General features: G+C 43.4%; 1 protein-coding gene across 6 annotated transcripts in view; it reads right to left on the reverse strand.

Moving 5' to 3' along the window:
* The window catches only part of GCNT2 (glucosaminyl (N-acetyl) transferase 2 (I blood group)), a 114191-nt gene that overhangs the window by 51599 nt on the left and 39257 nt on the right, over window positions 1-23335 (reverse strand). Inside the window, exon 1 of one of the 6 annotated variants that reach the window (XM_024747568.1) lies at window positions 3233-4612. The exons of 4 other annotated variants lie outside the window; for them this stretch is intronic. In XM_024747568.1, coding sequence (XP_024603336.1) covers window positions 3233-4151 — 919 coding nt within the window. In that variant the 5' untranslated portion in view covers window positions 4152-4612. Of the gene's footprint in view, window positions 1-3232; window positions 4613-18533; window positions 19213-23335 lie in introns of those variants that run through there. One more of the 6 variants, XM_024747569.1, reaches the window with a different exon arrangement.

Below are 23335 nucleotides of genomic sequence, written 5' to 3' on the forward strand. Positions count from 1 at the left end.
AATGCTATGGGAATAGTAATATGGGAGCTTTTCTTAAGGTGACATACAGCAGTGATTACAAAGACTGGAGAAGCTGGAAAAGCTCAGCGTGCACCAGAATTCGTACAGCGTGCATATGACAGAGCCGCATGCCAACCCTAACCCTAACCCTCAAGCGCTATAGGATGAGTGAGAGAAATTTGCGCTCCAGAAGGGTTTCCTTTGAGAATATGGCCAGAAGGGAGAAATCTAGACAACCCATCTGTACACAGCCACACAGGATGGAATGATAACCACTCTTTCTGGCCTTCCCTAAAGAAGGATGTGAGACTGGGGCCCCCAAGGGACATGGCCCGGCACCATTTCTATATCTAATGCAGTTTGGAAAAAACTTAAGTGTTGAAAACCAAGAGAGAAGTCATTTTCTCAATAGAAAGACAACATAAAAAAAAAAAAAAACCATGTGAAGATATGTGATTTAGTCTTACCTCTATGAGCATATTTTCTATTGAGTCTCTATTTATTTATTATTTATTTGCTGTGCAGCAAAGCATGTGGGATCTCACTTCCCCAATCAGGGATCAAACCCACACCTCCTGCAGTGAAGGCACGGAGTCCGATCCACTGGACCGCCAAGGAATTCCCGAGTCTCGCTGATTTTAAACTATTCTCATTTTGTTGTCTGATTATCACCTAGTAACAGGGTACCAATCAGGTTCTTGGTCTTGGTCCTCTTGTGGGTGTTTCAGGGAGCCTGATATGACTGTGCAGGGTCTTTCTAACACAAACACTTTAATTTAGGATGTTTAGGATAAAAACAGAAAGGAACTTTGAGGGAGGCAAGGAACTGCACCATCTGAACTCGCACATTTGCAAAAATGTTTACGCTGTATTTACCGAAGGACTTTTCCCCTTAAAACATGACACTGAAAACAGAAGACGTGATATGGTAAAAGGTTGTCTGGTAATAAAGAACCAGATTCACGCACCAAATCCTAAATCACAAAGAGCGCTCAAGTGGAAAACCACTGGAGGGACTGGAGCATGTGACTGAATTCTGCATCGCCTTTGAAGATGGGGAGGTCCATCACTGGGGCTAGAGCATGTGATGGCTTGTTTTCTTTAAATCACTTGTAATTCAGGAAGGGCCCACCTACAAGCAGGATATCTTCCTGCTTGCTCCCTGAACCAGGATGCCATCTGGAATGTAACAGAGGAAGGAGGCAAGACCCTAGGAAATGTCACGTTATTCTGAAAAACATCCCTTGCAGAACCAGACCACTGAGGTTCTCTCAGCGGAGCTCTCGTCTCCGATTTCCTACAGGGGTCATGAAAGGCATCTGCCAAGGCTAAGGGGCAACAAGATTGTTGGAGTCTAGACTCACCTCTACGAGTGTACTTTCTATTGAGTCTCACTTTACTTATTTATAAATAAAGGCATTTTGGCCTTTCTACAAATTCTCAACAGCTGCCTGCTAGGTGTTTATGTGGTTCTGGGTATTGTGTCCTCTGCAAAGAAAGGCATATGGAGGAATGAAGAGGATCTTGCCTCCTGGGGCCCTTAGTTTGTAGCTGGGGTGATTGGAGATTCCAAGAGGCTATTTATATGGGGTCATACTGTGGCTGAGAGAGGGTAGAAGCCAGCGAGTCACCCCACAAACCTACAGCAAAAATGGTCTTGTCTCCTGCCTCATCTATTTCACCAGGGCTGGAAAGGAGAAGGGGGTAAGGGAAAAAAATGGGGGGTAAGAGATTATTTTTCCTCGATTTTGTTAAATTGATTTGACATTGATAAGACTGACCATCCTTCTGCAAACCAAACAGACATTTAACACTAACACAAACCCATGTTTTTCTCTTTTTAAGAAACGACAATTCAGGCTTTTGTGAAGTTACGAACTGCCTTCATTTTAGTACGATACCTATGGAACCACGAGGCTAGTATCAAATCTTCATAAATCCTAAGGGAATAGTGAAAATAGAAAGGGAATATTTAAATATGAAAATCTGCCTCTAATTACCTAGTGCTCACCGATTAGATGCCAATGATGGAAACAACAGATAAAAGGTGAAAAGATGTCCACAGGAAGAGGGAGGTCAAGAAAGAGCTTGCAGAGTGCGAGAGCAAGCCCTGTTCACCAGGCCAGTCACCCTGGGATTCAGAGACCAAACACGGTATTTTCCAGAGAACGCAGCCATGTTTATCGCCCAGCAGGCCCCACCCTGCAGCCTGAGAGCACCTACCAGTGTTTCCAACTTGGCAACCCCCCAAAAACCAGAACAATGATTGCTTTTCTCCTGCTATAATAATGCTGTCGAGTTCATCAGAGATCCATTTTGTACTTTTCATTGAGTCCAAAGCACGCTGTTTCCTTCAGAAGAAACCCTATCATGTTTTATATAGTTTTAAAAATAATTGATTTGGTCCATTAGTACAGATAGAACTGTTCTGGTGAGAAAGGAAGGAGCTTCTCCTGGAATCTCATTATTTATCTGAAGTTAAAATATATATTTTTTTAAAACTTCACACCTGTGGTATAGTACATGCATGAGTCTAAGTACTTCTCTGCTCACGGGGTCTTAGGGAGACAGCTGTGGTGCCATAGTAATGTCTCATGCTTTGCCACTCATTCATTCATTCATTTTTATCGAGCATGTGCTATGTGTTCTACTCATGGAAGATACGGCAGTTAACAAGATAGAAAATGACCCAACTTCACCGAGCTAATACAGAGGAGGCCAAGAACAAATCCATGCAAGTAAGCAGATAGGATATTCCAGATGATAATAAACTCTTTGAAGGAAAAAGGTGGGGTGGTCAGCTCAGCTTCTCTGAGCTGATGACCTTTGGCTGATAAGAGGGAGCCTGTGAAGGTCTGGGGGTAGGTAGGGGAGTGGCCAAGGCAATGGCCCTGGGGTTACAGCAACTCTGACAAATCTGGGGGAAAGAAAGAACACCAGCGGGGATGGAGAACCATAATACCGATTGTGGTTAAAGATTTAATAAGATGATGAATGCAAAAGAACACGATGAACTGCAAAGCAATACCACTAAAAGGTACTATTTGGCTTGGTCAGAATACTGTATTCTAAAGAACATCATTCTTTAGATGTTTAGAGTTTATAAAGGATGCAGGTGAAAACTATATATTTCAGTTTTCATCTTCTACTTCTAATAAAAAGGAGCTGGCTCTCGAAAAGCCCTTTCAAGTATGGCACGTTGCCTTCACGTGAAATAGGAAATCCCACATACCTGGAATCCTATTAAGCGTCACCCAGAAATGTTCATCCGGGCTGAAGGTGTCTTTGGACCACTGGAGCAAGTCAAGAGCCCGTGGGTCATGGAGAACAAAGTTGGTAAACTCTCTTGACAGGGCAACGTAGGCAGAACCGAAGTAAATGGTGAGATTGTGGGGAGGAGGCGGTTTCAGTGCTGTGGTTCTTATCACATAGGAAAGCTCTTTGCCCAGGTGCTCTCGGTGGACATATTTAGTCCGTCCAATTGCGTGAGCTGGAGGCAGCACCCCTGGGGTGATGTTTTTCCCTTTAAATCCTTTCAGATACTGAACTATCTCCCTGTTGGTTTTCAGGGGGAAATCTTGCCCACAGGTGTTGATGGCGTACTTCCACGGAACCTCCAAGGCTGCAAGATCCTTGATGCAGTGCAAGTCAGCCTGGAGCCTGGAGATCCCACCATAGACCACGGGTTCCATCTTGGAAGCCAGAAAAGCATTCGGGAAGCAGCTCAGTAATTGCTCCACTGCATCTTTAAATTCAACTGTCGCTTTCTCATCCACGTGAACACAGTAGATATTCTGAGGCATGTAAATAGCTCTGAAGAGCCTTGCAAAGGTGTCGAAATTGTGATGGATGACCATGATATATGCCAAAGGAAATTCAGCTTCTTCTTTAGATAACGGCGCCGTGATGTAGTGGCTTTGAGCCAGGTATTCCTTGCAAGAAGACGTCTCATAGATCGTGAGTTTGTTTCTCCAGAGGAAAGGTGTTTTGCCACTGATAAAGGATATGCAAACTTGACTCAGCATCAAAGTGTCCGAGTTATTTAGCCTCTGGAAGCCTTGTTCGCCCCCAAAATTGAACACATAGAACACGATAAAAATGATTACACAAGAGACAGAAACTATAAAGAGGTAACGCATCAATGAAGGCATGCCTCCAAGAGGAGATTTCAAAGACCGTGAAAATCTAAGTCCGCTCCCAAACTTACTTTTTTCTCTGAGTTCTTATTTTGGTGCATACTCCAGTAATTCGTGCCCTGAAGGAGACACTGTGAATTCATCCGGTTTCATCCCGGGAATCCAGCGGCTGGCGCACTCCCCATGCTGATAGAGCTACTGATCCCGCCTCGTTCTCTGCCTTTCAAACCGCCTTTGTCTACATCCCGGTAGCAGGTTGCTTAAGCCCAGCCTTTTTCCCTCCCTCTGCCTCCCTGCTCGCAACGGCTGGCTGTTTCACTAAAACTGTGGTTTTAGTCTCCTTTTCCCCTGCAGATTTAGTTTCTCAGATCTCTTTTGCTTCATTTCGGAAGGCTCCCCCCGCACCTTGTTACTGTCATTCAGGGAATTAATACAGTAAGAACGAAAGCTGAAATGATGCGTTCTGGCAGGCGTGCAGTTGCTGCGGCACTCCCCCGCCCCCAGCACTCCCACCCCACCCCCCACCCCCTTGTTGCTCATGGCGATGAGCCACAGCCTGGTCCCTCGACTCTTCGAGCACACTCCACGGGGTATAATGTTGCCTCCGTTCTCAAATATGCCGCTTTAGTGAAAAAATGACTGAAGTGACGAGAATGAAATTTTTAAAAAAACCTCATCCACCGGGCTCTTTTACCTAGAAACAATACTGCAGCCTTGGGGCAGAGTCCTGGTTCTTCCTCAAGGGATACACACAACAATATCTGAGTTCTGCGGGAACTAAGGCCTCCACCCAGGTGGAGGATGGTAACTTCAGGCTGAGGGCAAGATCCCTGGAGCACCGCCCTGCTACCTGGCCACCAGCCAATCAGAACAAAGTCACAAGCCCTGTAGCCCTCACCCCAAATTTTGCCCATTAAATACTCCCCCCAAAACCGTCGGGGTTTTAGAAAACGAGCCACCCATCCTCTTTGTATTGCCATCTTTACAATAAATGCTGCACTTTCCTTCACCACAACCCGGTGTCATTAGACTGGCCTTACTGCCCGCCGGCGAGCGGCCCTGAGTTCGATTTGGTAACAGGATGTTGGGGTCCAATGAACAAATGCCAAGCTACATCCCCTGATTTAGATGAGACCTTAAAACTTCACCGGAAAGCACTCGAATCCTGGCACAAATGATGTTCGGATAAGGGCACCTAGAGCGCATTCAGGTTTTCACTACCCAGAGAACATCATCTAATACTCAGAGAAGTGCTTTATACCTGCCAGGTTAAGCCTGTCAAATCACCTAGGAAATGAATGTTCTTTGCCCCTATTTGTAAATAGCAGAGTTTTGAAGCTCTTTAACTTACAAGGTTCTCATCTTCAACCTTTTATTTTTCCAACCAGCTTTTTTTTAATACAGATCAACATATTTTACTTATGATGGCTTCTAACATACCCATACAACTACTTCATGCCTTCCTGTTTCACTTTCCCTTTGAGGTGAACGTAACCCCTCTGAGCCTCCATCCTGTAGCAGTAACTCACTGTCGGAGACTGAACACCCACCCCCCACCCCTCAGCCCCCGCATGAAGAAAAAACGTCCTTTAATGCCCTTTCTCTCCTCCTTTTTGAAAAGGCTCTACCCTGCTATTAATGAAATTAATAGAACAATATGCTTATTTCTTGTTTTCAGCAGAGGTATGAAAACCAGCGCTAAGCCCCTGCACTTCAGCTGAATGACACATCACCTCCTGAACCACGGTAGGTTTTCATTCTAGCTTTTATTACTCCTATTTTTCATTATTCCAGCTTGTACATTATTTTTCTCTCTCCCTTACTAAATTCTCCTCATTCTCTAAGACCCATCACAAATAAACTCTACATAGAACCCACCTTTGGCTTTTTATGCAAAGTGGAAAAAAGTAAATGGAGCCCTTAACTGGACAGAACAGATCAATCTAATTCTTAGTGTTCCCATGGAGCAGAGCAAAGAGAATGACTCTGAAAATATGATAATGAATGATAATGGTAAATGATACGAAAATGAATGATAATGGAAAATTCAATCCCAACCTTCCTTTTTTTCCCAAATAATACCTTTAAATATCAGGTTATAGTCTATCCTATTTCAACACAACAGAGAGTAATTTCAGTATCTAGTTTGGCAAAGACTTTTTGGCTTAGAGTGAATATTAAAATATTTTAAATATTTGCAGTTTGACAAAGTGTTCAGATACATGACAATGAGGCCAACAGAGTCTGTTTACATTATTATTTCCAACTGGCCAACAACAAGGGGTTCAGATTTATACAGGCTTAGGCACTGACATTAATAATGTTACTATATTGAGAAATACAGACATTAGCCAGATTAGGAACTTTCATCCTATTTGTTTGGTATTCAATCCGTTATTTAAAACAACACTGTTTGAGTGTTGAAAATGTGGCTCTTTTTCCTGTCTGCCCTTTTGGCTGTCCTTGGGTATTGAAAAATGCCTACAGGAGAACTTTTTTAAAAACCACTTGTAAGAGGGGAAGGCCGTTACCTGTTCCCTTTCCTTCCTAATAGGCCACGTGACCTGCTTTTCCAGCACAAACACGAGGCATTTGTTTGCTGCTGAGACTGAACCGCTCAGCCTTCCCTACCTGCTCGTGACTGCAGGCCAGCACAAGACTGACGCACCTTTGGCTCACTTTGGAAGCAGTTATTCCCGAACTAGACGATTAATCAGGCTAGACATGTTTGCCCTCTCCGGGCCGCCTTAAAAGCTTGCTCCTCCTTCCATTCAGAAGCCTTTATTGTTTTTTACATCATTTAATAATTTTTCTGGGAAACCTCCTACACTGATGGTGGGAATGTAAATTGGTGCAGCCACTGTGGAGAACGGTACGCAAGGTTCTTAAAAAACTAAAAATAGAGTTACCATATGATCTGTAACCCCACTCTTGGGCAGATATCTGGAAAAGACAAAACCTCTAATTTGAAAAGGTACATGTACCCCAGTGTTCATAGCAGCACTATTTACAATAGCCAAGACATACATGGAAGCAACCTAAATGTCCATTGACAGATGAATGGTTAAAGATGTGGTACACACACACACACACACACACACACACACACACACACACACTGGAATATTACTATGCCACAAAAAAGAATGAAATAACACCATTTGCAGCAATGTGGACGGACCTAGAGATTATCGTACTAAGTGAAGTAAGTCAGACAAAGACATATATCATAGGATATCACTTATATGTGAAATCTAAAGAAAAAAGGATACAAATGAACTTATTTACAAAACAGAAATAGACTCACAGACAAAGAAAACAAACTTATGGTTACCAAAGGCGAAAGGAGGGGGGAGGGATAAATTAGGAGTTTGGGAATTAACATATACACACTAATATAGAGATAATCAACAAGGACCTACTGTACAGCACAGGGAACTATATTCAATATCTTGTAATAACCTATAATGGAAAAGAGTCTGAAAAAGAATAGATAAATATATGTTTATGTCTAACTGAATCACTTTGCTGTACACATGAAACACTGTAAATCAACTGTACTACAACTTAAAAAAAAAAGAATTTTTCCAATTATGATGCTATCTAGAGCACAGCTCCATAATGAAGAGGGTATTCTTTTTGTGAAATACTGGAAGACTCAGAATGTCAGCGAAATAAAGAAATAATCAAAGGGGGAAAGGCAAGCCTCAGCACCCCTAGGCTTTCTGTGGCAAGGGGCAAGGTAGCAGTCGCCTGACTCTGGAAGGCCTACAGAAGGATGAGTTGAGGGAGAGGCACGTGAAGTCCGCTGCCTGCCAGGCTAAGTCACACCCTTGAGGAAGGCGGCAGCTGGTCGTAAGGAAAATGTCATAAAAGACCTTGCATGTTGTGCTGAGAAACTTGGACTTCACCTTGTTGCCAAAGGAGCACCACCCAAGATGTTAGGTCGAGGAGCTCCCGGGCAACAAGTGCCAACTGGAGGAGGAACAAGACCAAAATAAATCATGGTGGAAAGTACACATCAGCCGGTAAATGCATAAGGCACATGTCAACGATAATAACAGTAGCAGTATTACTACTGACCAGACTGACTGACCAGATAGATTAAACGACATTAAAAAAAAACAACTTTTAATCAAATTTGTGGAGGAAACCATGCAAGATGTGCTTTGTCTTGTGTGTCATTAACACCCACGATTACTAACAGGGCATGGTGCAAAAACGAGTAAGTAAAGCCTCTTAAACTAGGAGGTAAATGTGCTAGTTATGCCTCAGTTAACTACATGTCCTAGAAACAGTTCGAAGGCTCTTACAGTCGAGGCTTTAGTCCTGTAGATATTCACAGGACTTCAGATACTGCACTGAGTTTTTTCTTAAATAAAGAAATAAAGATAGGGGAAAGATTTAAAGTCCCAAGGTCACTAAGGAATTGATGGACTGGGAATTAGTAGAAAGTCTACTTTGTATTATTATTTTTCCACTCCTTCAAACTAGCAGTGAGAAATACGTATGTTGCCTTCTTTATGTCATTTATTTATTTTTAAATGTGTTGAATGAATGAATGAATGGAGTCCACATCCCCCATGGTTCCAGGTGCTCATGGATAAATGTTCTTTTAACTGGAATTGGGAACAGAGCAACGGGTACCTTTTTTTCTGACAAACAAAAACTCTGACCAGACTGATTAAATGACATTAAAAAAAACACAACTTTTCATCAAATTTCTGGAGGAAACCATGTAAGACGTGCTTTGTCTCGTGTGTCATTAACACCCACGATTACTAACAGGGCATATGGTGCAAAAACCAGGAAGCCTGGGCTCTGGTCACTTTTCTACCTTTAGCCGATTATGTGCTCTTAGGCCCCTACTCGCTTCCTCTTTATAAAGGATGTTCTCCCTGGTCCCTCCCAGCTTTTTAAAATGAGCTACAATTCAGTCTGTTGTAAGGTGAATCGCTAAGCAGCAGTGGTGGAATCCAGGCAGTATGAGGTATGGCCCCTATCCTGTAGGAGCGTATACCTTCACTAGGATTCAAAATACATACAGCTGAAAAGATAACCAACAAAACAGGAAAGACTATGGCTCAGTTCCAAACAAGAGGATGTCCACCAAATGTGACAGGAACTCGGAGAGGAGAAACAGTTCCCTCGGAGGCAGGGTGGTTAGAAAGGGCTTCCGGTGGTGAGACACAGACACCGAGAAGGCATTCCAGTTGGAGAAATTACGAGTGTGCAAGAACCCAAAAACAAGAAAGCCCAATGTGGAGAAACTTCCCAGGGAGGCTGTAAATCTAGAACTTCTTTGACGTGTCAGCAGATAAAAACCTTCCAATCGGTGAACTACAGCCTCAAAGTACCAGGCGTGTTTAGAGGGTGAGAGTAAAAGGACTTTTGCCCCCTGTCCCTCCCACAGCTCACCAGCTGAGCCAGGGCCTGGCACGGTGTGCTCAACGCTCGGGAATGGGTCCAGAATCATCTGGGCATTTGAAAGTGCAATTTTCAGCTATGGAAGAAGGAATGTTGAAACCCACGTCTGCCCACTTTTAATTTATATGTTAGAACAGCATAGGCTAGGAGAGCCATCCATGATTTTTTTCTTTTTGGCCACACCATGCAGCATGTGGGGATCTTAGTTCCCTGACCAGAGACTGAACCCGTGCCCCTGCAGTGGAAGCGCAGAGTCCTAACCACTGGACCACCAGGGAAGTCCCCATGATTTTTTTCTTTTAAGCCGATTTCTAGCTATCTGGAGGTGTGATTTTACGGTACAAATAGTGCTTTTTTCTCTCTTCCCCCTAGCACACGCCTGTACAAGGACCTAACTACAAATGTACCACATCAGCACTGAATTCTATTCATAATTCCTCATGCATCTTTCCTTGGTTTAATTCCATGTACTAATGCAAACTTCATTATACCTTCATAATTGTTCTGGGACTTGTTTTTCCATTCTCAATTAATTGCTATCCTGGAGTTGAGAAAGAAACTGAGGAAACACAGGCTTGAGCAAAAGCTAGATTTATCATGTTAAAATAGTGAAAAGGGCACCAAAAGGACTGGGTCTGATGAAGTTTTTGTTGACGTGGCATGGAGAGGCGAAGTTATATCGGCAGAAAAGGTTAGGTAAATGAGGTGAGATGGTATCATTTCTTGGTCTCACTGCTGGCTGCTCTTTGGAAGGTCATTTTTGTGTGGTTTGCATTGTTACTGAAGCAGGTCAAATGACTCAGGGATTCATTCCTTAATTATAAAATATAGGATTTTTTTATTATTATTTTTTATATTTATTTATTTATTTGGTTGCACTGGGTCTTAGTTGCGGCATGCATGTGGGATCGAACTGTGCGCCCTGCATTGGGAGCGCGGAGTCTTATCCACTTCGCCACCGAAGAAGTCCCTATAGGGATTTATTTTTTTCCCCTGGAACTAAGAGTATTTCACAAGAAAGTAAAGAAGGGTGATAATCTAATCCACTTTGGACAACCGGTTAAGTTATTCTGTTCTGGGTGGCTAGTTGGTTTGTAAATGAAGCCTTTCATTTATTTGTCTATATCTATCTATCTATCTACCTATCAGTGATGATTACGACGCTAAAGAGAAGAAGATTTTTCCGAAGCACATCTTTCACTAAAACAACAATTCTCCCATAATTGAGCAGTCCTCCAAGGGGGTTCACTGGGGAAAATCCACCTTCTCCTGGGACCCAATCATTTTATTTTCTATCCCGTTCATCTAATTAGCAACAGAAGAAGTTGCTGTCTAGATTACGGAGGCAAAGCATGATTTCAAATTCTCATCTCAGAGGGGGTAAGAAGTTTAACACACAGAATTTTCAAGGCCTAGGTGGCAGATCCAGGAAGCGGTGGTACTAGATCATATCATGGTAGTGTGAGCTGAAGTGATCTACATCTGATTTTGAACAAAGGTGTCATGGAAACAGTTCCTGCATGCTAAAGGATGCTAAGCAAATATTTGCAAAAGACAGTCTACACAAATCCCCAGAGGCAAATGTCAAAGCCTGTGCAGGTAGGAGGCAACCTTTTAGTAGCAGAAATGTAGCCATTAGTACTACCAACAGCCAGAAACTGGGGGCTTAGAAAATGAACAATCAATCATCCCACAAAAGTCACAGCCAATTAACATTTCCGGATGAAACTTACCACTGAATTTACCTGTGGAAATTAATTACTTAACCTTGGAAGAACTGACTTATTTGTTTCAGCAAACCACTTGTTTCCAAAAGCCAAACTGGTATGCCTGTGACTTGAGGTTAAGGATAGTCTAGGTTAAAAGTTTGCAAACTTCTGTTTGACATCTCATTACATGGAGGGGTTGTTAACATACAGGTTGCAGGGCCCCTGCCGCAAGACATCAGTTAGTTTTAGGTGGAATTTAATTATTTCCATTTCTAACAGTCTTGAGACAAAAAGTTTGAGAACCAACGGATCAGATGCCAAAACTCTATGATTTTTTTTTCCTCAATGACCCCACCTGATCTGTTTCCCTAGGACTAAACAATATACTGTAAACAAAACAAAACAACCAATATTTCAGGATAAACAATACTGTATAATTTGGAAATACTTAATAAACATGAATTCAAATGGTGGATAGGGCTTCCCTGGTGGCGCAGTGGTTGAGAGCCTGCCTGCCGATGCAGGGGACACGAGTTCGTGCCCCGGTCCGGGAGGATCCCCACATGCCGCGGAGCGGCTGGGCCCGTGAGTCATGGCCGCTGAGCCTGAGCGTCCAGAGCCTGTGCTCTGCACCGGGAGAGGCCACAACAGTGAGAGGCCCGCGTACCGCAAAAAAAAAAAAGATTTCCTTTGGAAAGTTAATTGGTACTTTTAGGAAGAATGGCAGAAAATGGATACACAGAAAGGTGCTAGTTGCTGTTATTTAAATAAGAGAAACCCTAGTTGCAGGTCATCCTGCCCCGAATGCATTTTCTCATTTACTGTATACACTGTGCACACCTGTGCATAATCCCAGTCTTTCACAAAATATAGATTAGGACTATTTACCGGCAAACAGTGATGTTTTGAGTATCTAGTGTGCCATAAGCTGACATGGAGGAGGGTGCAGGAGAAGGATACAAACTTTTTTAAAAAGAGAAAGGAAGAGAAAAAGTCAGAAAATACGGTATATTGGTGCAGACACAGAGCAACCATAACATGCATGCGCTCCTGGTGGAAGCGTGAATTGGGACCACTCTGAAAACTGGCAGTATCTACTCAGGCTGCGCACAGACATATCGTCTCCCCCAGCAATTCCATCCCCAGGTATTTGCATTTGCGTACATGTTTATCAAAGGACGCATAGCTCAACATTCACTGCAGCCGTGTTCATAACAGACTCAAATGCCCACCAATGGTTGTTAGACAGCAGGGTTTCTCTACCTTAGCACTACTGGCATTTTGCGCTGAATACGCCTTGTTTGGGGGGCCGTCCTGTGCACCGTAGGATGTTTAGAAGCATCCCTGGCCTCTACTTACTAGATGCAGTAGCACCCCTTGCCCCCTCTCCCCAAGCTGTGACAACCAGTAATGTCTCCAGATATCGCCAAATGTTCTCTGGGGGGGCAAAATCATCCCCCATCCCCAACCGCACACACCTCCTTCTCTCTGCTCAGCAACGAGAATGAATCAGTACAACTGCCTGCAACAACCAAAAAAGGAATCTCACAAACATAACACTGAGCAAAAAAAGGCAGACAGAAAAAGGACATGCTGTATATTTCCATTTCCATAAAGGACAAAAACAGGTAAAAGTATCTATGCTGTCAGACATCAGGGTAGTGACTGGGATGCTGGTTATTTCTGTGTCTTGATGCTGGTTGCATGGGTGTGTCTAGTTTGTGAAACTGCATCATTCTGAACCCTAATGATATGTGCACTTTCTATGTTATATAATCTCACCAGAAATGAATAAATGAATAAATAAATAATGAGCCAGAGTCCTTCTCCCAGAAATATTCTTCCAGTGGAGTCTCCCAGGTGAATGGGGATCAGGTGTCTTTGTGGAATAACTAGTATTTATGGTTATCACTTCTTTTTTTTTTTTTTTGCGGTATGCGGGCCTCTCACTGCTGTGGCCTCTCCCGTTGCGGAGCACAGGCTCCGGACGCGCAGGCTCAGCAGCCATGGCTCACGGGCCCAGCCACTCCACGGCATGTGGGATCTTCGTGTCCCCTGCATCGGCAGGCGGACTCTCAACCACTGCGCCACCAGGGAAGCCCTAGTTATCACTTCTAATCAAATACTCTGCAGGACCACATACCAGAGCCCACATCACTTCTTCCCTAAGCAAACCAAGGCTGTTTCCACTCTGGCTCCTGACACCAGCCACCCTCAGCCATGACCCGACGACCTCTCCTTCCTACCAGTGGGCAATGCCCAGCAGGAGGGGAGTCAAGAGGAAACAGAACAGGAGGTCAAAAGTGAATTAAAAAACCCCTTGTGGGGCTTTGATCCCTCGATCAGGGATCAAACCCGTGCCCCCTGCAGTGGAAGCACAGAGTCTTAACCACTGGACCAACAGGGAAGTCCCTGGACCAGCAATTTTACTTTCAGAATCTACCCAGGAGAAATGAAAACATGTGTCTATACAAGGACTTGCACAGGAATGTTGACAGCAGCATTATTCATAATGGCCGAGGAGTAGAAACAACAAAAGTTTGACAACAGATGAACGGATAAACAAAATGTGATCTACCCACATAACAGAATAGTAGTCATCTGTATAAAGGAGTGAAGTACTGATTCACGCTACAACCTGGATAAACCTCAAACTCATTACATTAAGTGGAAGGAGCTAGACATGAAAAAACATATATGGCTTGATTTATATGAAATGTCCAGAAAAGGCAAATCTACAAAAACAGAAAACAAAGGGTTGTAAATGGGCGTGCGGTTTCTTTTGCAGGTGATAAAAGTATTCTAAATTAAATTGGGGTAATGGCAGTGCACCTGTAAATATACTAAAAAACCACTGAATTGTGTACTTGAAACAGGTGTTTTACAGTGTATGATTTATACACCTGAATTACATACCTCAATTCTGCGGTGTGTAAATTATACCCCAATAAAGCTGTAAACTTAGAGGAAAAAAGGAAGTTTGTCCAGTGCCTCAGATTGAAAAAAGAACTCATGTGATGGTGATGTACCTGCCTTCTTTTGTAGTGACTAGACCTGGATTGGTTGTCACCTGTCAGTGATTTGGGCAGTAAAAGACTTTTGGGTTTGCATGAAAGCAACACTGTTGCAGGAAAAAAAAATATGGGGCGCGAGAGGATGGTCACATCCCGGGGTCTCAGGTGACTCCCTGGGACGGGCTGCCAAGTGAGGGACCTTGGCTTCGTGCAGGAAGGAATTCAAGAGCGAGCCGAAGTACAGTGAAAGCAGATTTTTTCAAACAGATACACACTCCATATTCCACCATCTTGAGCTTAGTTGGTTCTAACCAGTTTATGTCGTGTCCTCAAGGGCTCTGTCATTCTTTTAACCTGCCTCAACATCACGCTTTTTTTTTTTTTTTTTTTTGCGGTACGGCAGACTCTCAACCACTGCGCCACCAGAGAAGCCCACCACGCTTATTTTATAGTAGCAACATAGGGGAATCAAATTCAGTCTGACGGCCAGCACTGTGTGTGAGTTGAGGCTCGCAAAGATAGAAATCTCACTCTGTCTCTCCATGACTCTGCACTCTGTCAGGCCTCCAGATACTGAAACATCAATAAACCCTCAGAAGAAGATAAGGGCTACCAGGGAGGAAAAAAGAGCACAGAGGACAAACTCTGCCTGAGGGTGGTGCGAGGTCAGAGATTTCACAGAGCTCAGTACAGTTCAGCTGGGCCCTCAAAGATAATCAGGATTTCTCTAGGCAAAGAGTGGCCCAGGGGAAAAACTGGCTGAAAGGCCAGGAGGTCTGCTTAGCAATTACACATGGAATTCAAATGGTAGCAAAATAAAGCACTTTACATTTTCTGAATATTTAAAATCAGAGCTTCTGGGCTTCCCTGGTGGCGCAGTGGTTGAGAGTCCGCCTGCCGATGCAGGGGACGCAGGTTCGTGCCCCGGTCCGGGAAGATCCCACATGCCGCGGAGCGGCTGGGCCCGTGAGCCATGGCCTCTGAGCCTGCGCATCCGTAGCCTGTGCTCCGCAACGGAAGAGGCCACAGCAGTGAGAGGCCCGTGTACCGCAAAAAAAAAAAAAATCAGAGCTTCTCAGGGTCAAAGTGACTGGCATATTCCCTTAATTGTTGATTTTACTTTTCTAGCCCTGAACTAAGACAGTTTCAATCCCCCAAATGCATGAAGATGGTGATGTATGCTGACCTCAGCAATCAGATGACCCCTAACTCCTGCACCCACCCACACTCCCAAAGTTTTCTGATGGATTTAGCATAGGTGGTAAGGATGCCTGCCCTTTGGAAAAGGAAGTAGGGGGCAGGATTCCTGCCCCAGGGCCTGCTTAGAGGCTGAAATAGAATTGAAAATAACAAAATAAACTTTCTGCAAAACTGCAGGAGAATTTCCTTCATTTGGAGAAAATATCGTGTTTAAGAGAAGCACAGGGCTTCCCTGGTGGCGCAGTGGTTAAGAATCCGCCTGCCAATGCAGGGGACAAGGGTTCGAGCCCTGGTCCGAGAAGATCCCACATGCCGCGGAGCAACTAAGCCCGTGCACCGCAACTACTGCACCTGCTCTCTAAAGCCTGTGAGCCACAACTACTGAGCCCATGTGCCACAACTACTGAGCCCATGTGCCACAACTGCTGAGCCCCTGTGCCACTACTACTGAAGCCCACGTGCCTAGAGTCCGTGCTCTGCAACAAGAGAAGCCACCGCAGTGAGAAGCCCGCACACTGCAACGAAGAGTAGCCCCTACTCACCGCAACTAGGGAAAGCCTGCACGCAGCAACCAAGACCCAATGCAGCCAAAAATTAATTAATTAATAAAAAAAATTTTTTTAAAAAGGAGGGAAGCAGAATTGTACTCTTTTCTCTCCCATTCATTGGCTCCTCATTCAACATTCTGCTTTGGCCACTCAACTTCTGGCCAAGCCAAAAGTCTAGGTCCTGGTGCCAATCATCCAGTTCACGTTCTCACTTTTGGGGTACAGGAGATGGGGTGAGGTAGGGAAGCGGGGCTGAGGGCGACCAGGACCCACACACCCAGTTAAGATGCGATGGAAGTGGCTCTATGACCGAAGTAGGAGTAAAGTGGGTGGGCAGGGCGGCTGCTTCTGGTAGGGGGGAAAGGAGCAGAGAAGCTTCTCTGAGGAAGCACGTGACATCTCAGCTAGATCTGGAGAACAAGCCAGGATGAGCAGCAGAAGCAAAGAGCATTTCAGAACAAGGGAACGGCATGAGCAAGGGCCTGCAGACCGTTTGTCTTCTAGGTTGTTAGGATGACAGAAGCCTGGCAGAGTTAAGAGGCTCTCAGCTCATCACAGAATGCTGCTTCCTAATAAGAGGAAAGAGAAACCAGCCACTTAAGGCTCTACACATGTGATGTTGCTAAGAAAAGCAACAGCTGAGGGGTAACCTCTGTGGGCCACATATCCAGTTTCTAGCAAAAAATTATCCCTGTACCTTCAAAACCAAAGGTTCTTCTTCTCTCTCTTTTATCACACACAGAAGTTTTAAAATTGTAACACTAAAAGTTCAACAATGCACATCAAAGAAGTTCATCTGGGCTTCCCTGGTGGCGCAGTGGTTGAGAGTCCGCCTGCCGATGCAGGGGACACGGGTCCGTGCCCCGGTCTGGGAAGATCCCACATGCCGCGGAGCGAGTTCCCCCTCTCTTTGAACATTTAATGAGTTTCTACAACGGACCGGGTACAATTTGTGTACTGTCTAATCCTTCCCACAGTCTGACAAGGAGATTTTTTTTTTAATTAATTAATTTATTTATTTGGTTGCACTGAGTCTTAGTTGCAGCAGGCGGGCTCCTTAGTTGTGGCATGCAAACTCTTAGTTGCGGCATGCATATGGGATCTAGTTCCCTGACGAAGGATCGAACCTGGGCTCCTTGCGATGGGAGCACAGAGTCTTATCCACTGTGCCGCCAGGGAAGTCCCCTGACAGGGAGATATTTTGATGAGAATCAGGCTCAGAGAAATTAAGCATCTTGCCCAAAGTTATGCAGACTGCAGGTGGCAGAGCCAGGACTGCTTTTAAATCCCACCAGCAAACTGGGAGCCACGGTCCGATGCTGCAGAGTAAACAGATCTTTATTTAGATCATTTGTCAAAAACACTCTACAGTCGCTTAAACCTGAAATGCATTCAACTGGTGACCACTGATTTTAGTTCAGTTGAGCCTAATTCCTATTATTTTTTTTTGTCTTCAATCTCCTTTTAGCTTCCTTAGTATGAAATTAAGATAGGTCACCATAGGAAGAAATGTTATTTCTGAATATGAAGTATTAATAATCTTTTCATTAAATTAATGAAATTTTAATATTAATTTGATATTTTAAAAGTCTTTATTGAGAGAGAATTGACACACAGCACTGTGTAAGTGTAAGGCACATGGCATAATAATTCGACTTATATACGTCACGAAATGATGACCACATAAGTTTAGTGAATATCCATCACATAGACACAAAAGAAAAAGAAAAAATACTTTTTCCTTGTGATGAGAACGCTTAGGATTTACTCGAAGAACTTTCACAGAGAACATACAGCAGTGTTCATTATATTAATTATGACGTACGTTACATCCCACATTTATCTTATGAATGGAAGTTTGTATCTTTTGACTGCCTTCATCCAATTTCCACCCCCATGTAACCACAGATCTGATCTCTTTTACTATGAGTTTGTTTGTTTTTGAAGTATAATTGACCTATGCTAGCTCCTGTTACACAGCACAGTGATTTGCTATTTCTACACATTTCAAAATAATCTCCACGATAAGTCTGGTTACCATCTGTCACCACCCAAAGATATTACAGTGTTATTGACTCTGTTCCCCATGCTGTACGTTTCATACCCGTGACTCATTTATCTTGCAACTGGAAGTTTGTAACTCTTAATCTCCCTCACATATTTCTCTCCAGCCCCAAACCTCCTCCCCTCTGGCAACCACCTGTTTGTTCTCTGTATCTACAACTCTGTTTTGTTGTTTTTTCATTTGTTTTGTTTTTTAGATTCTACATATAAGTAAAATCATATGGTATTTTTCTTTCTTTATTTGACTTATTTCACTTAGCATAATACTCTCTAGGTCTACCCATGTTGTCACAAATGGCAAGATTTCATTCTTCTCTATGGCTGAGTAATATTCCTCTTTATGGCTGAGTAATATTCCTGTGTGTGTGTGTGTGTGTGTGTGCGTGTGTGTGTATACCACATCTTCTTTATCCATTCATCTGCTGATGGGCACTTAGGTTGTTTCCATATCTTGTCTATACTAAATAATGCAGAAATGAACATAGGGGTATATACTGATACATGTTTTTGAATTAGCATTTTTGTTTTCTTTGGATAAATACCCAGCAGTGGGATTGCTGGATCGTATGGTAGTTCTATTTTTAATTGTTTTGAGGAGAGATGGTATTTCCTTGAAAAAGAACTCACAGATATCCCAACTCACTGATTTCCTTTCCTATGCAGTTGACAAAAGTCAGTATTTCTAGCAGATAGAAAAACAGAGATTGTTCAAGCTAATAGTAAAACTTATCCCCCAAATTTCCTTCCCCTGCAAGTCTGCCCATACACGCAGTGATCCTGGAAGCTCTTTGAGCATGATGTGTTTGAGAAACATAAATTCCCTCTGGACATAGCAAGATCCCAGCCAAATCCTTGGGGCCATGACTACGAGTTCCCAGAAGCAGCTTTATTTAGATCTGTTCTTCCTCCTTCCTCTCAAGGTTCCAGCATTCGGCACCTCAGCACTGCATCTGTACGTATAAAGGCACTAAAGCAAGTAGCCAGCCTCCAATAATGACAGAGAGTCCGGCCAGTATGGACTCTATAGCAGAGACTCAACAAGCCTCCCCTTTCAAGGGCACATGGGTACATACAAGACAGAGAATTCCAGAAGGGCTGGTCCATAGTCTGGTTCCTGGGGGGAAAAAATGAGAAGCAAGTAGAATCTGTCTTCCAAGCCCACGATCTCCAATTTTCTTCTTTTCTCTATTCCTTCCCCATCAGATATCTTGGCATTCCTTTTTTCTCCCATCTCCAACAAAACCTGCTCTCAGATTCTTTTTTTCTGAGATTTTTTTCAGAATGAGAAAGGAGGAAAGGCTCTTTCCTCATTCATTCGTTAATATGAATTTGAAGTAAGCCCCCACTGAATCATATCAGAAATATTCCTTTGTAGCAAGTGGGGCAGAAACCACTGGTCAGTTTTGAAATCTTTAAATCCACGGACCACATGATGAATGAAGCATGCCCACTGAAAGCCCCTGTCACAGGCAGAGCCATGCAGCCTGGAGGGGCACATGACGCATAACTCATAAGGGAAGTAGGAGGCAGTGAACTTGAATGTCTGGCTGGTAAAAGGATCTTTTCTCCAGTTGGAAGTCAGCCACAGCTGAGTCAGATGAGGAACTAAAATGTGGCCATCTTGTTGTAGACGGGATTAACAAATGGAACTGGGGAGGAGAGAGGTGGGGGGAGAGTGGGGGAAAGATGGAGGGAGGAGAAGTGGGGAAGGCAGGAAACCTCATTTCACAACAGCTGGTGAAGTCTGTTGGGCAGTATCTTTCAAGGCGCCTGTGAACTCTCTTTCTATAACACTTCTGTCCTCATGGGCCCCTTCGCTTGAGTGGACCACCCAGGAATTCTCATCTTCCAAGAGGCTTCCAGAGGACCTGTCATGGCCAAAGAGCCTTACTATGTATGAGGAGACCACGTTTTGTTTTGTGTTTTGACACTGCCACCCTGGCCACACCTGACCCGAATGGTCTGGGGCCTCGATGGAGGGCAGCGCGTCTACACAGAGGTCAGCCACAGCCCAGGAAGTGGCCTGGAATGAGAAAAGGGGTGCTCGTTGTACAGTGACAACTCGACCCACAGCAAGCCTCTCTGGGAATAAATATCTGAAGGAGACAGAGGAATTGCCATCAACGGGAACAGCCCAGAATCTGGCTGGAGACACGAGGGGAAGGCATTGAAAGTAGAAGCCGCGGGGCCCACAAGCAAGTGAAAACTCTGAAGCAGAGGTAAGACTTTCATATAAGTAAAAAGCAGCAGAATGAAGATGCTGACACATGAGCACGCCGACTTCTCCGTGTGGCTCTCGGACGGCACCACTGCTGGCTGACCATTCTCCCCAGAGCAGGGAGGACACCTGGCTGCCTGCTCTGTCCACTACAGTAGCCACGGGCACAACTGATATTTGGGGTATATTGGGTTAAATAAAATACATGATTTAAATTCATTTGACCTGTTAATTTTTGTTTCTTTAATGTAGCCACAAAAGACCTGAAATTACACATGTGGCTCACACTGTATTTCTATCAGGTGGTGTTCTAGTTCCCCATGAGGCTGTTTCAACCGCGAGATCTTTTTTCTTCTGTCCTGTTACTCCTTAGAGAAACCTAATAAGCCCCAATCACTGCAATCAACTAGAACAATCTTAAAATGTCCAGAACAAACAACGAACATACGCATGCATCAGCAAAGAATGACCCTCAAAACAGAAATGACCCAGATTTTCACATAGCAGGAGGAACAGTTAAACAAGACAGCCACCTAAGTTTCTGATTCCTTTACCTCCTTATAACTAAGCCCTACACTCAGGCCTACCTCAGGTCCTGCAAGAGTTGGCTGGACCAGTGAAGGGCCACAGGCCTCTAGCGAGGATCCCATACCCATAACACAGAAACAATTTTAAGGGCTCACTCTTTTAAGTTTTTGAAATGCACGGAGCAGTCCATTTGTGTTCCATTGTTTTGCTGATCTGTAACTGCTGGTATTTACCAGAGGTGTAAAAATCTAGTTGCAATAGAGAAGGCATGTTGAGAACTCAACACTTCTGTTCAGTAAGTTGATTAGAATTGTTAGTTAGTATCACGGACTTCAGAGTGGAAGACTCACAGGCCATCTTGTCCAACACTTGATAATTGAGTTCCTTGACAGGGTTTCTTCAGCCTCTGCTTCCGAATATCCCTTGGGTTTGTTCACCACTGAGGAAGCTACCCATTCTAATCCCAGATCCGTGGGTTCTTTTATCTCCCACCACTGACCCTGGATTCTTCTTCCAAAACTACAGCATTGGTTCAATTTCTGTCTCCTGGGCAAACGTTTTAATTATGTGAAGGCAGTGATCCCTTTTCAAGTCTTTTGCAGATTGAATATCCTTTTTGTTTGTCTTGGTCCCTTCTTTGAAAAATGGGGTCTGGCCTTTTAACCTTCTTGGCTACTCTCTTTGGAATCTGCTTTGTGAATGTCTCCCCTTACAGGTTGGTGCCCAGACCCGAACGGTCAATACATATTTGGTCCAAGCAACACAAAAGTGAGAAGAGGGCCTCTTACCTCCCTTATTCTGGGTACTACAATCCCACATAAACAGCTTAATGGTCATGACTCCCCACTTCAATTTCTTGAGCCCTGATTTCTTTTTTGACTGTGATCTCTGCCAAAAGAAGTCCTTTTATTTTTTTTAATTAAAAAATAAAAAATAAAAATTTTTGTTGAAGCATAGTTGATTTACAATGTTGTGTTAGTTTCAAGTGTACAGCAAAGTGATTCATATATATATATATATATATACACATATATATCATTTTTTCAGATTCTTTTCCATTATAGGTTATCACAAGATATTGAGTATAGTTCCCTGTGCTATAAGGTAGGTCCTTGTCCTGATTTCTTTTTTAACAATTGTTTATTTATTTATTTTAAATTTATTTATTTTTGGTTGCGTTGGGTCTTCATTGCTGCACGCGGGCTTTCTCTAGTTGCGGCGAGCGGGGTCTACTCTTCATTGCTGTGCGCGGACTTCTCATTGCGGTGGCTTCTCTTGTTGCGGAGCACCAGCTCTAGGCGCGTGGGCTTCAGTAGTTGTGGCTCGAGGGCTCTAGGGCGCAGGCTTAGTAGTTGTGGTGGGTACACGGGTATAGTTGCTCCGCAGCATGTGGGATCCTCCCAGACCAGGGCTCGAACCCGTGTCCCCTACATTGGCAGGCGGATTCTTAACCACTGAGCCACCAGGGAAGTCCTGTCCTGACTTCTTTCATCACTAGGACATTACCCCTTCCCGCTTTGGGAAAACCACAGATTTAAAAAGCATTCTATCATACCTGCCTTCTAAGTAGCTGTATTTCCTTTGCTTTTATGCCTGCACCAGTCCTCTATTACTAGGATTTTAGAATATTTTTCTTTTTTTGCTATTATAAGTGACACTATGATGAAAATACTTTTAAATTAATCTTTTCCCTATCTCTGTTTATTTTTTAAGAATAAATCCCTAGGTGTAAAATTAAGTAAAAGGATATGAACATTTTCAAAGCCGTTTGATATATAGGTGCCTAATTGTCCTTCAGAAAGACTGTGCAGGTTTACACTTTTTCTAGTGGTCTGTATTGGAACACTCATTGCCCATCCTGGAGTTAGGTTTTTTTTTTAACACCAATTTGAGAAGTAAAGAATTGTAATCATTTATTTTAATTTGTATTGGTGGTGAGCATTGGTATATGATTGTTTAGCATATGTATTTCTACATGTCATGGTTAATCTGATGTGTTCCTTTTTCCTATCTGTGAGATGTATTTATGTGTTAAAGATATTAACCTGGCTGTATGTTGTTTCTTTTGCAACTACTTTTTCCCCAGTGGATTTTTCTGTTTTCACAATTTTGCCAAGTATTACCAAGGAAAAAAATTAAATTAAAAAAAAAAGCATTGTAAGTCTAGGAAGCTTTGTATACAAACATCAAAAACAAGCATCCACGATGGTTCACAGCCCTGGCTGTTCCTGAGAATTTCCCGGAGGCTGAACAAATACCGAAGTCCACATCTACCCAGGAAATCAGGAAATGTGTTTTTAAAAGCTCCAGGCGACCGTAATATGTATCCAGGGTTGAACCACTAATCTCAAGAAACCATGACCTTGATACTCATGTTGATTCAAGTTAGTTTTCCTTTGAAAACTGAATCTGAAATGTGAATTGAAATGTGAATCTGAATTTTTATTTCAAATTGAACTAGCAGAACTGAATTAGTTCACTGTAAACAACT

This window comes from Neophocaena asiaeorientalis, unplaced genomic scaffold, assembly GCF_003031525.2.
Source record: "Neophocaena asiaeorientalis asiaeorientalis breed wild unplaced genomic scaffold, Neophocaena_asiaeorientalis_V1.1 scaffold960, whole genome shotgun sequence".
Taxonomy (NCBI): Eukaryota; Metazoa; Chordata; class Mammalia; order Artiodactyla; family Phocoenidae; genus Neophocaena; species Neophocaena asiaeorientalis.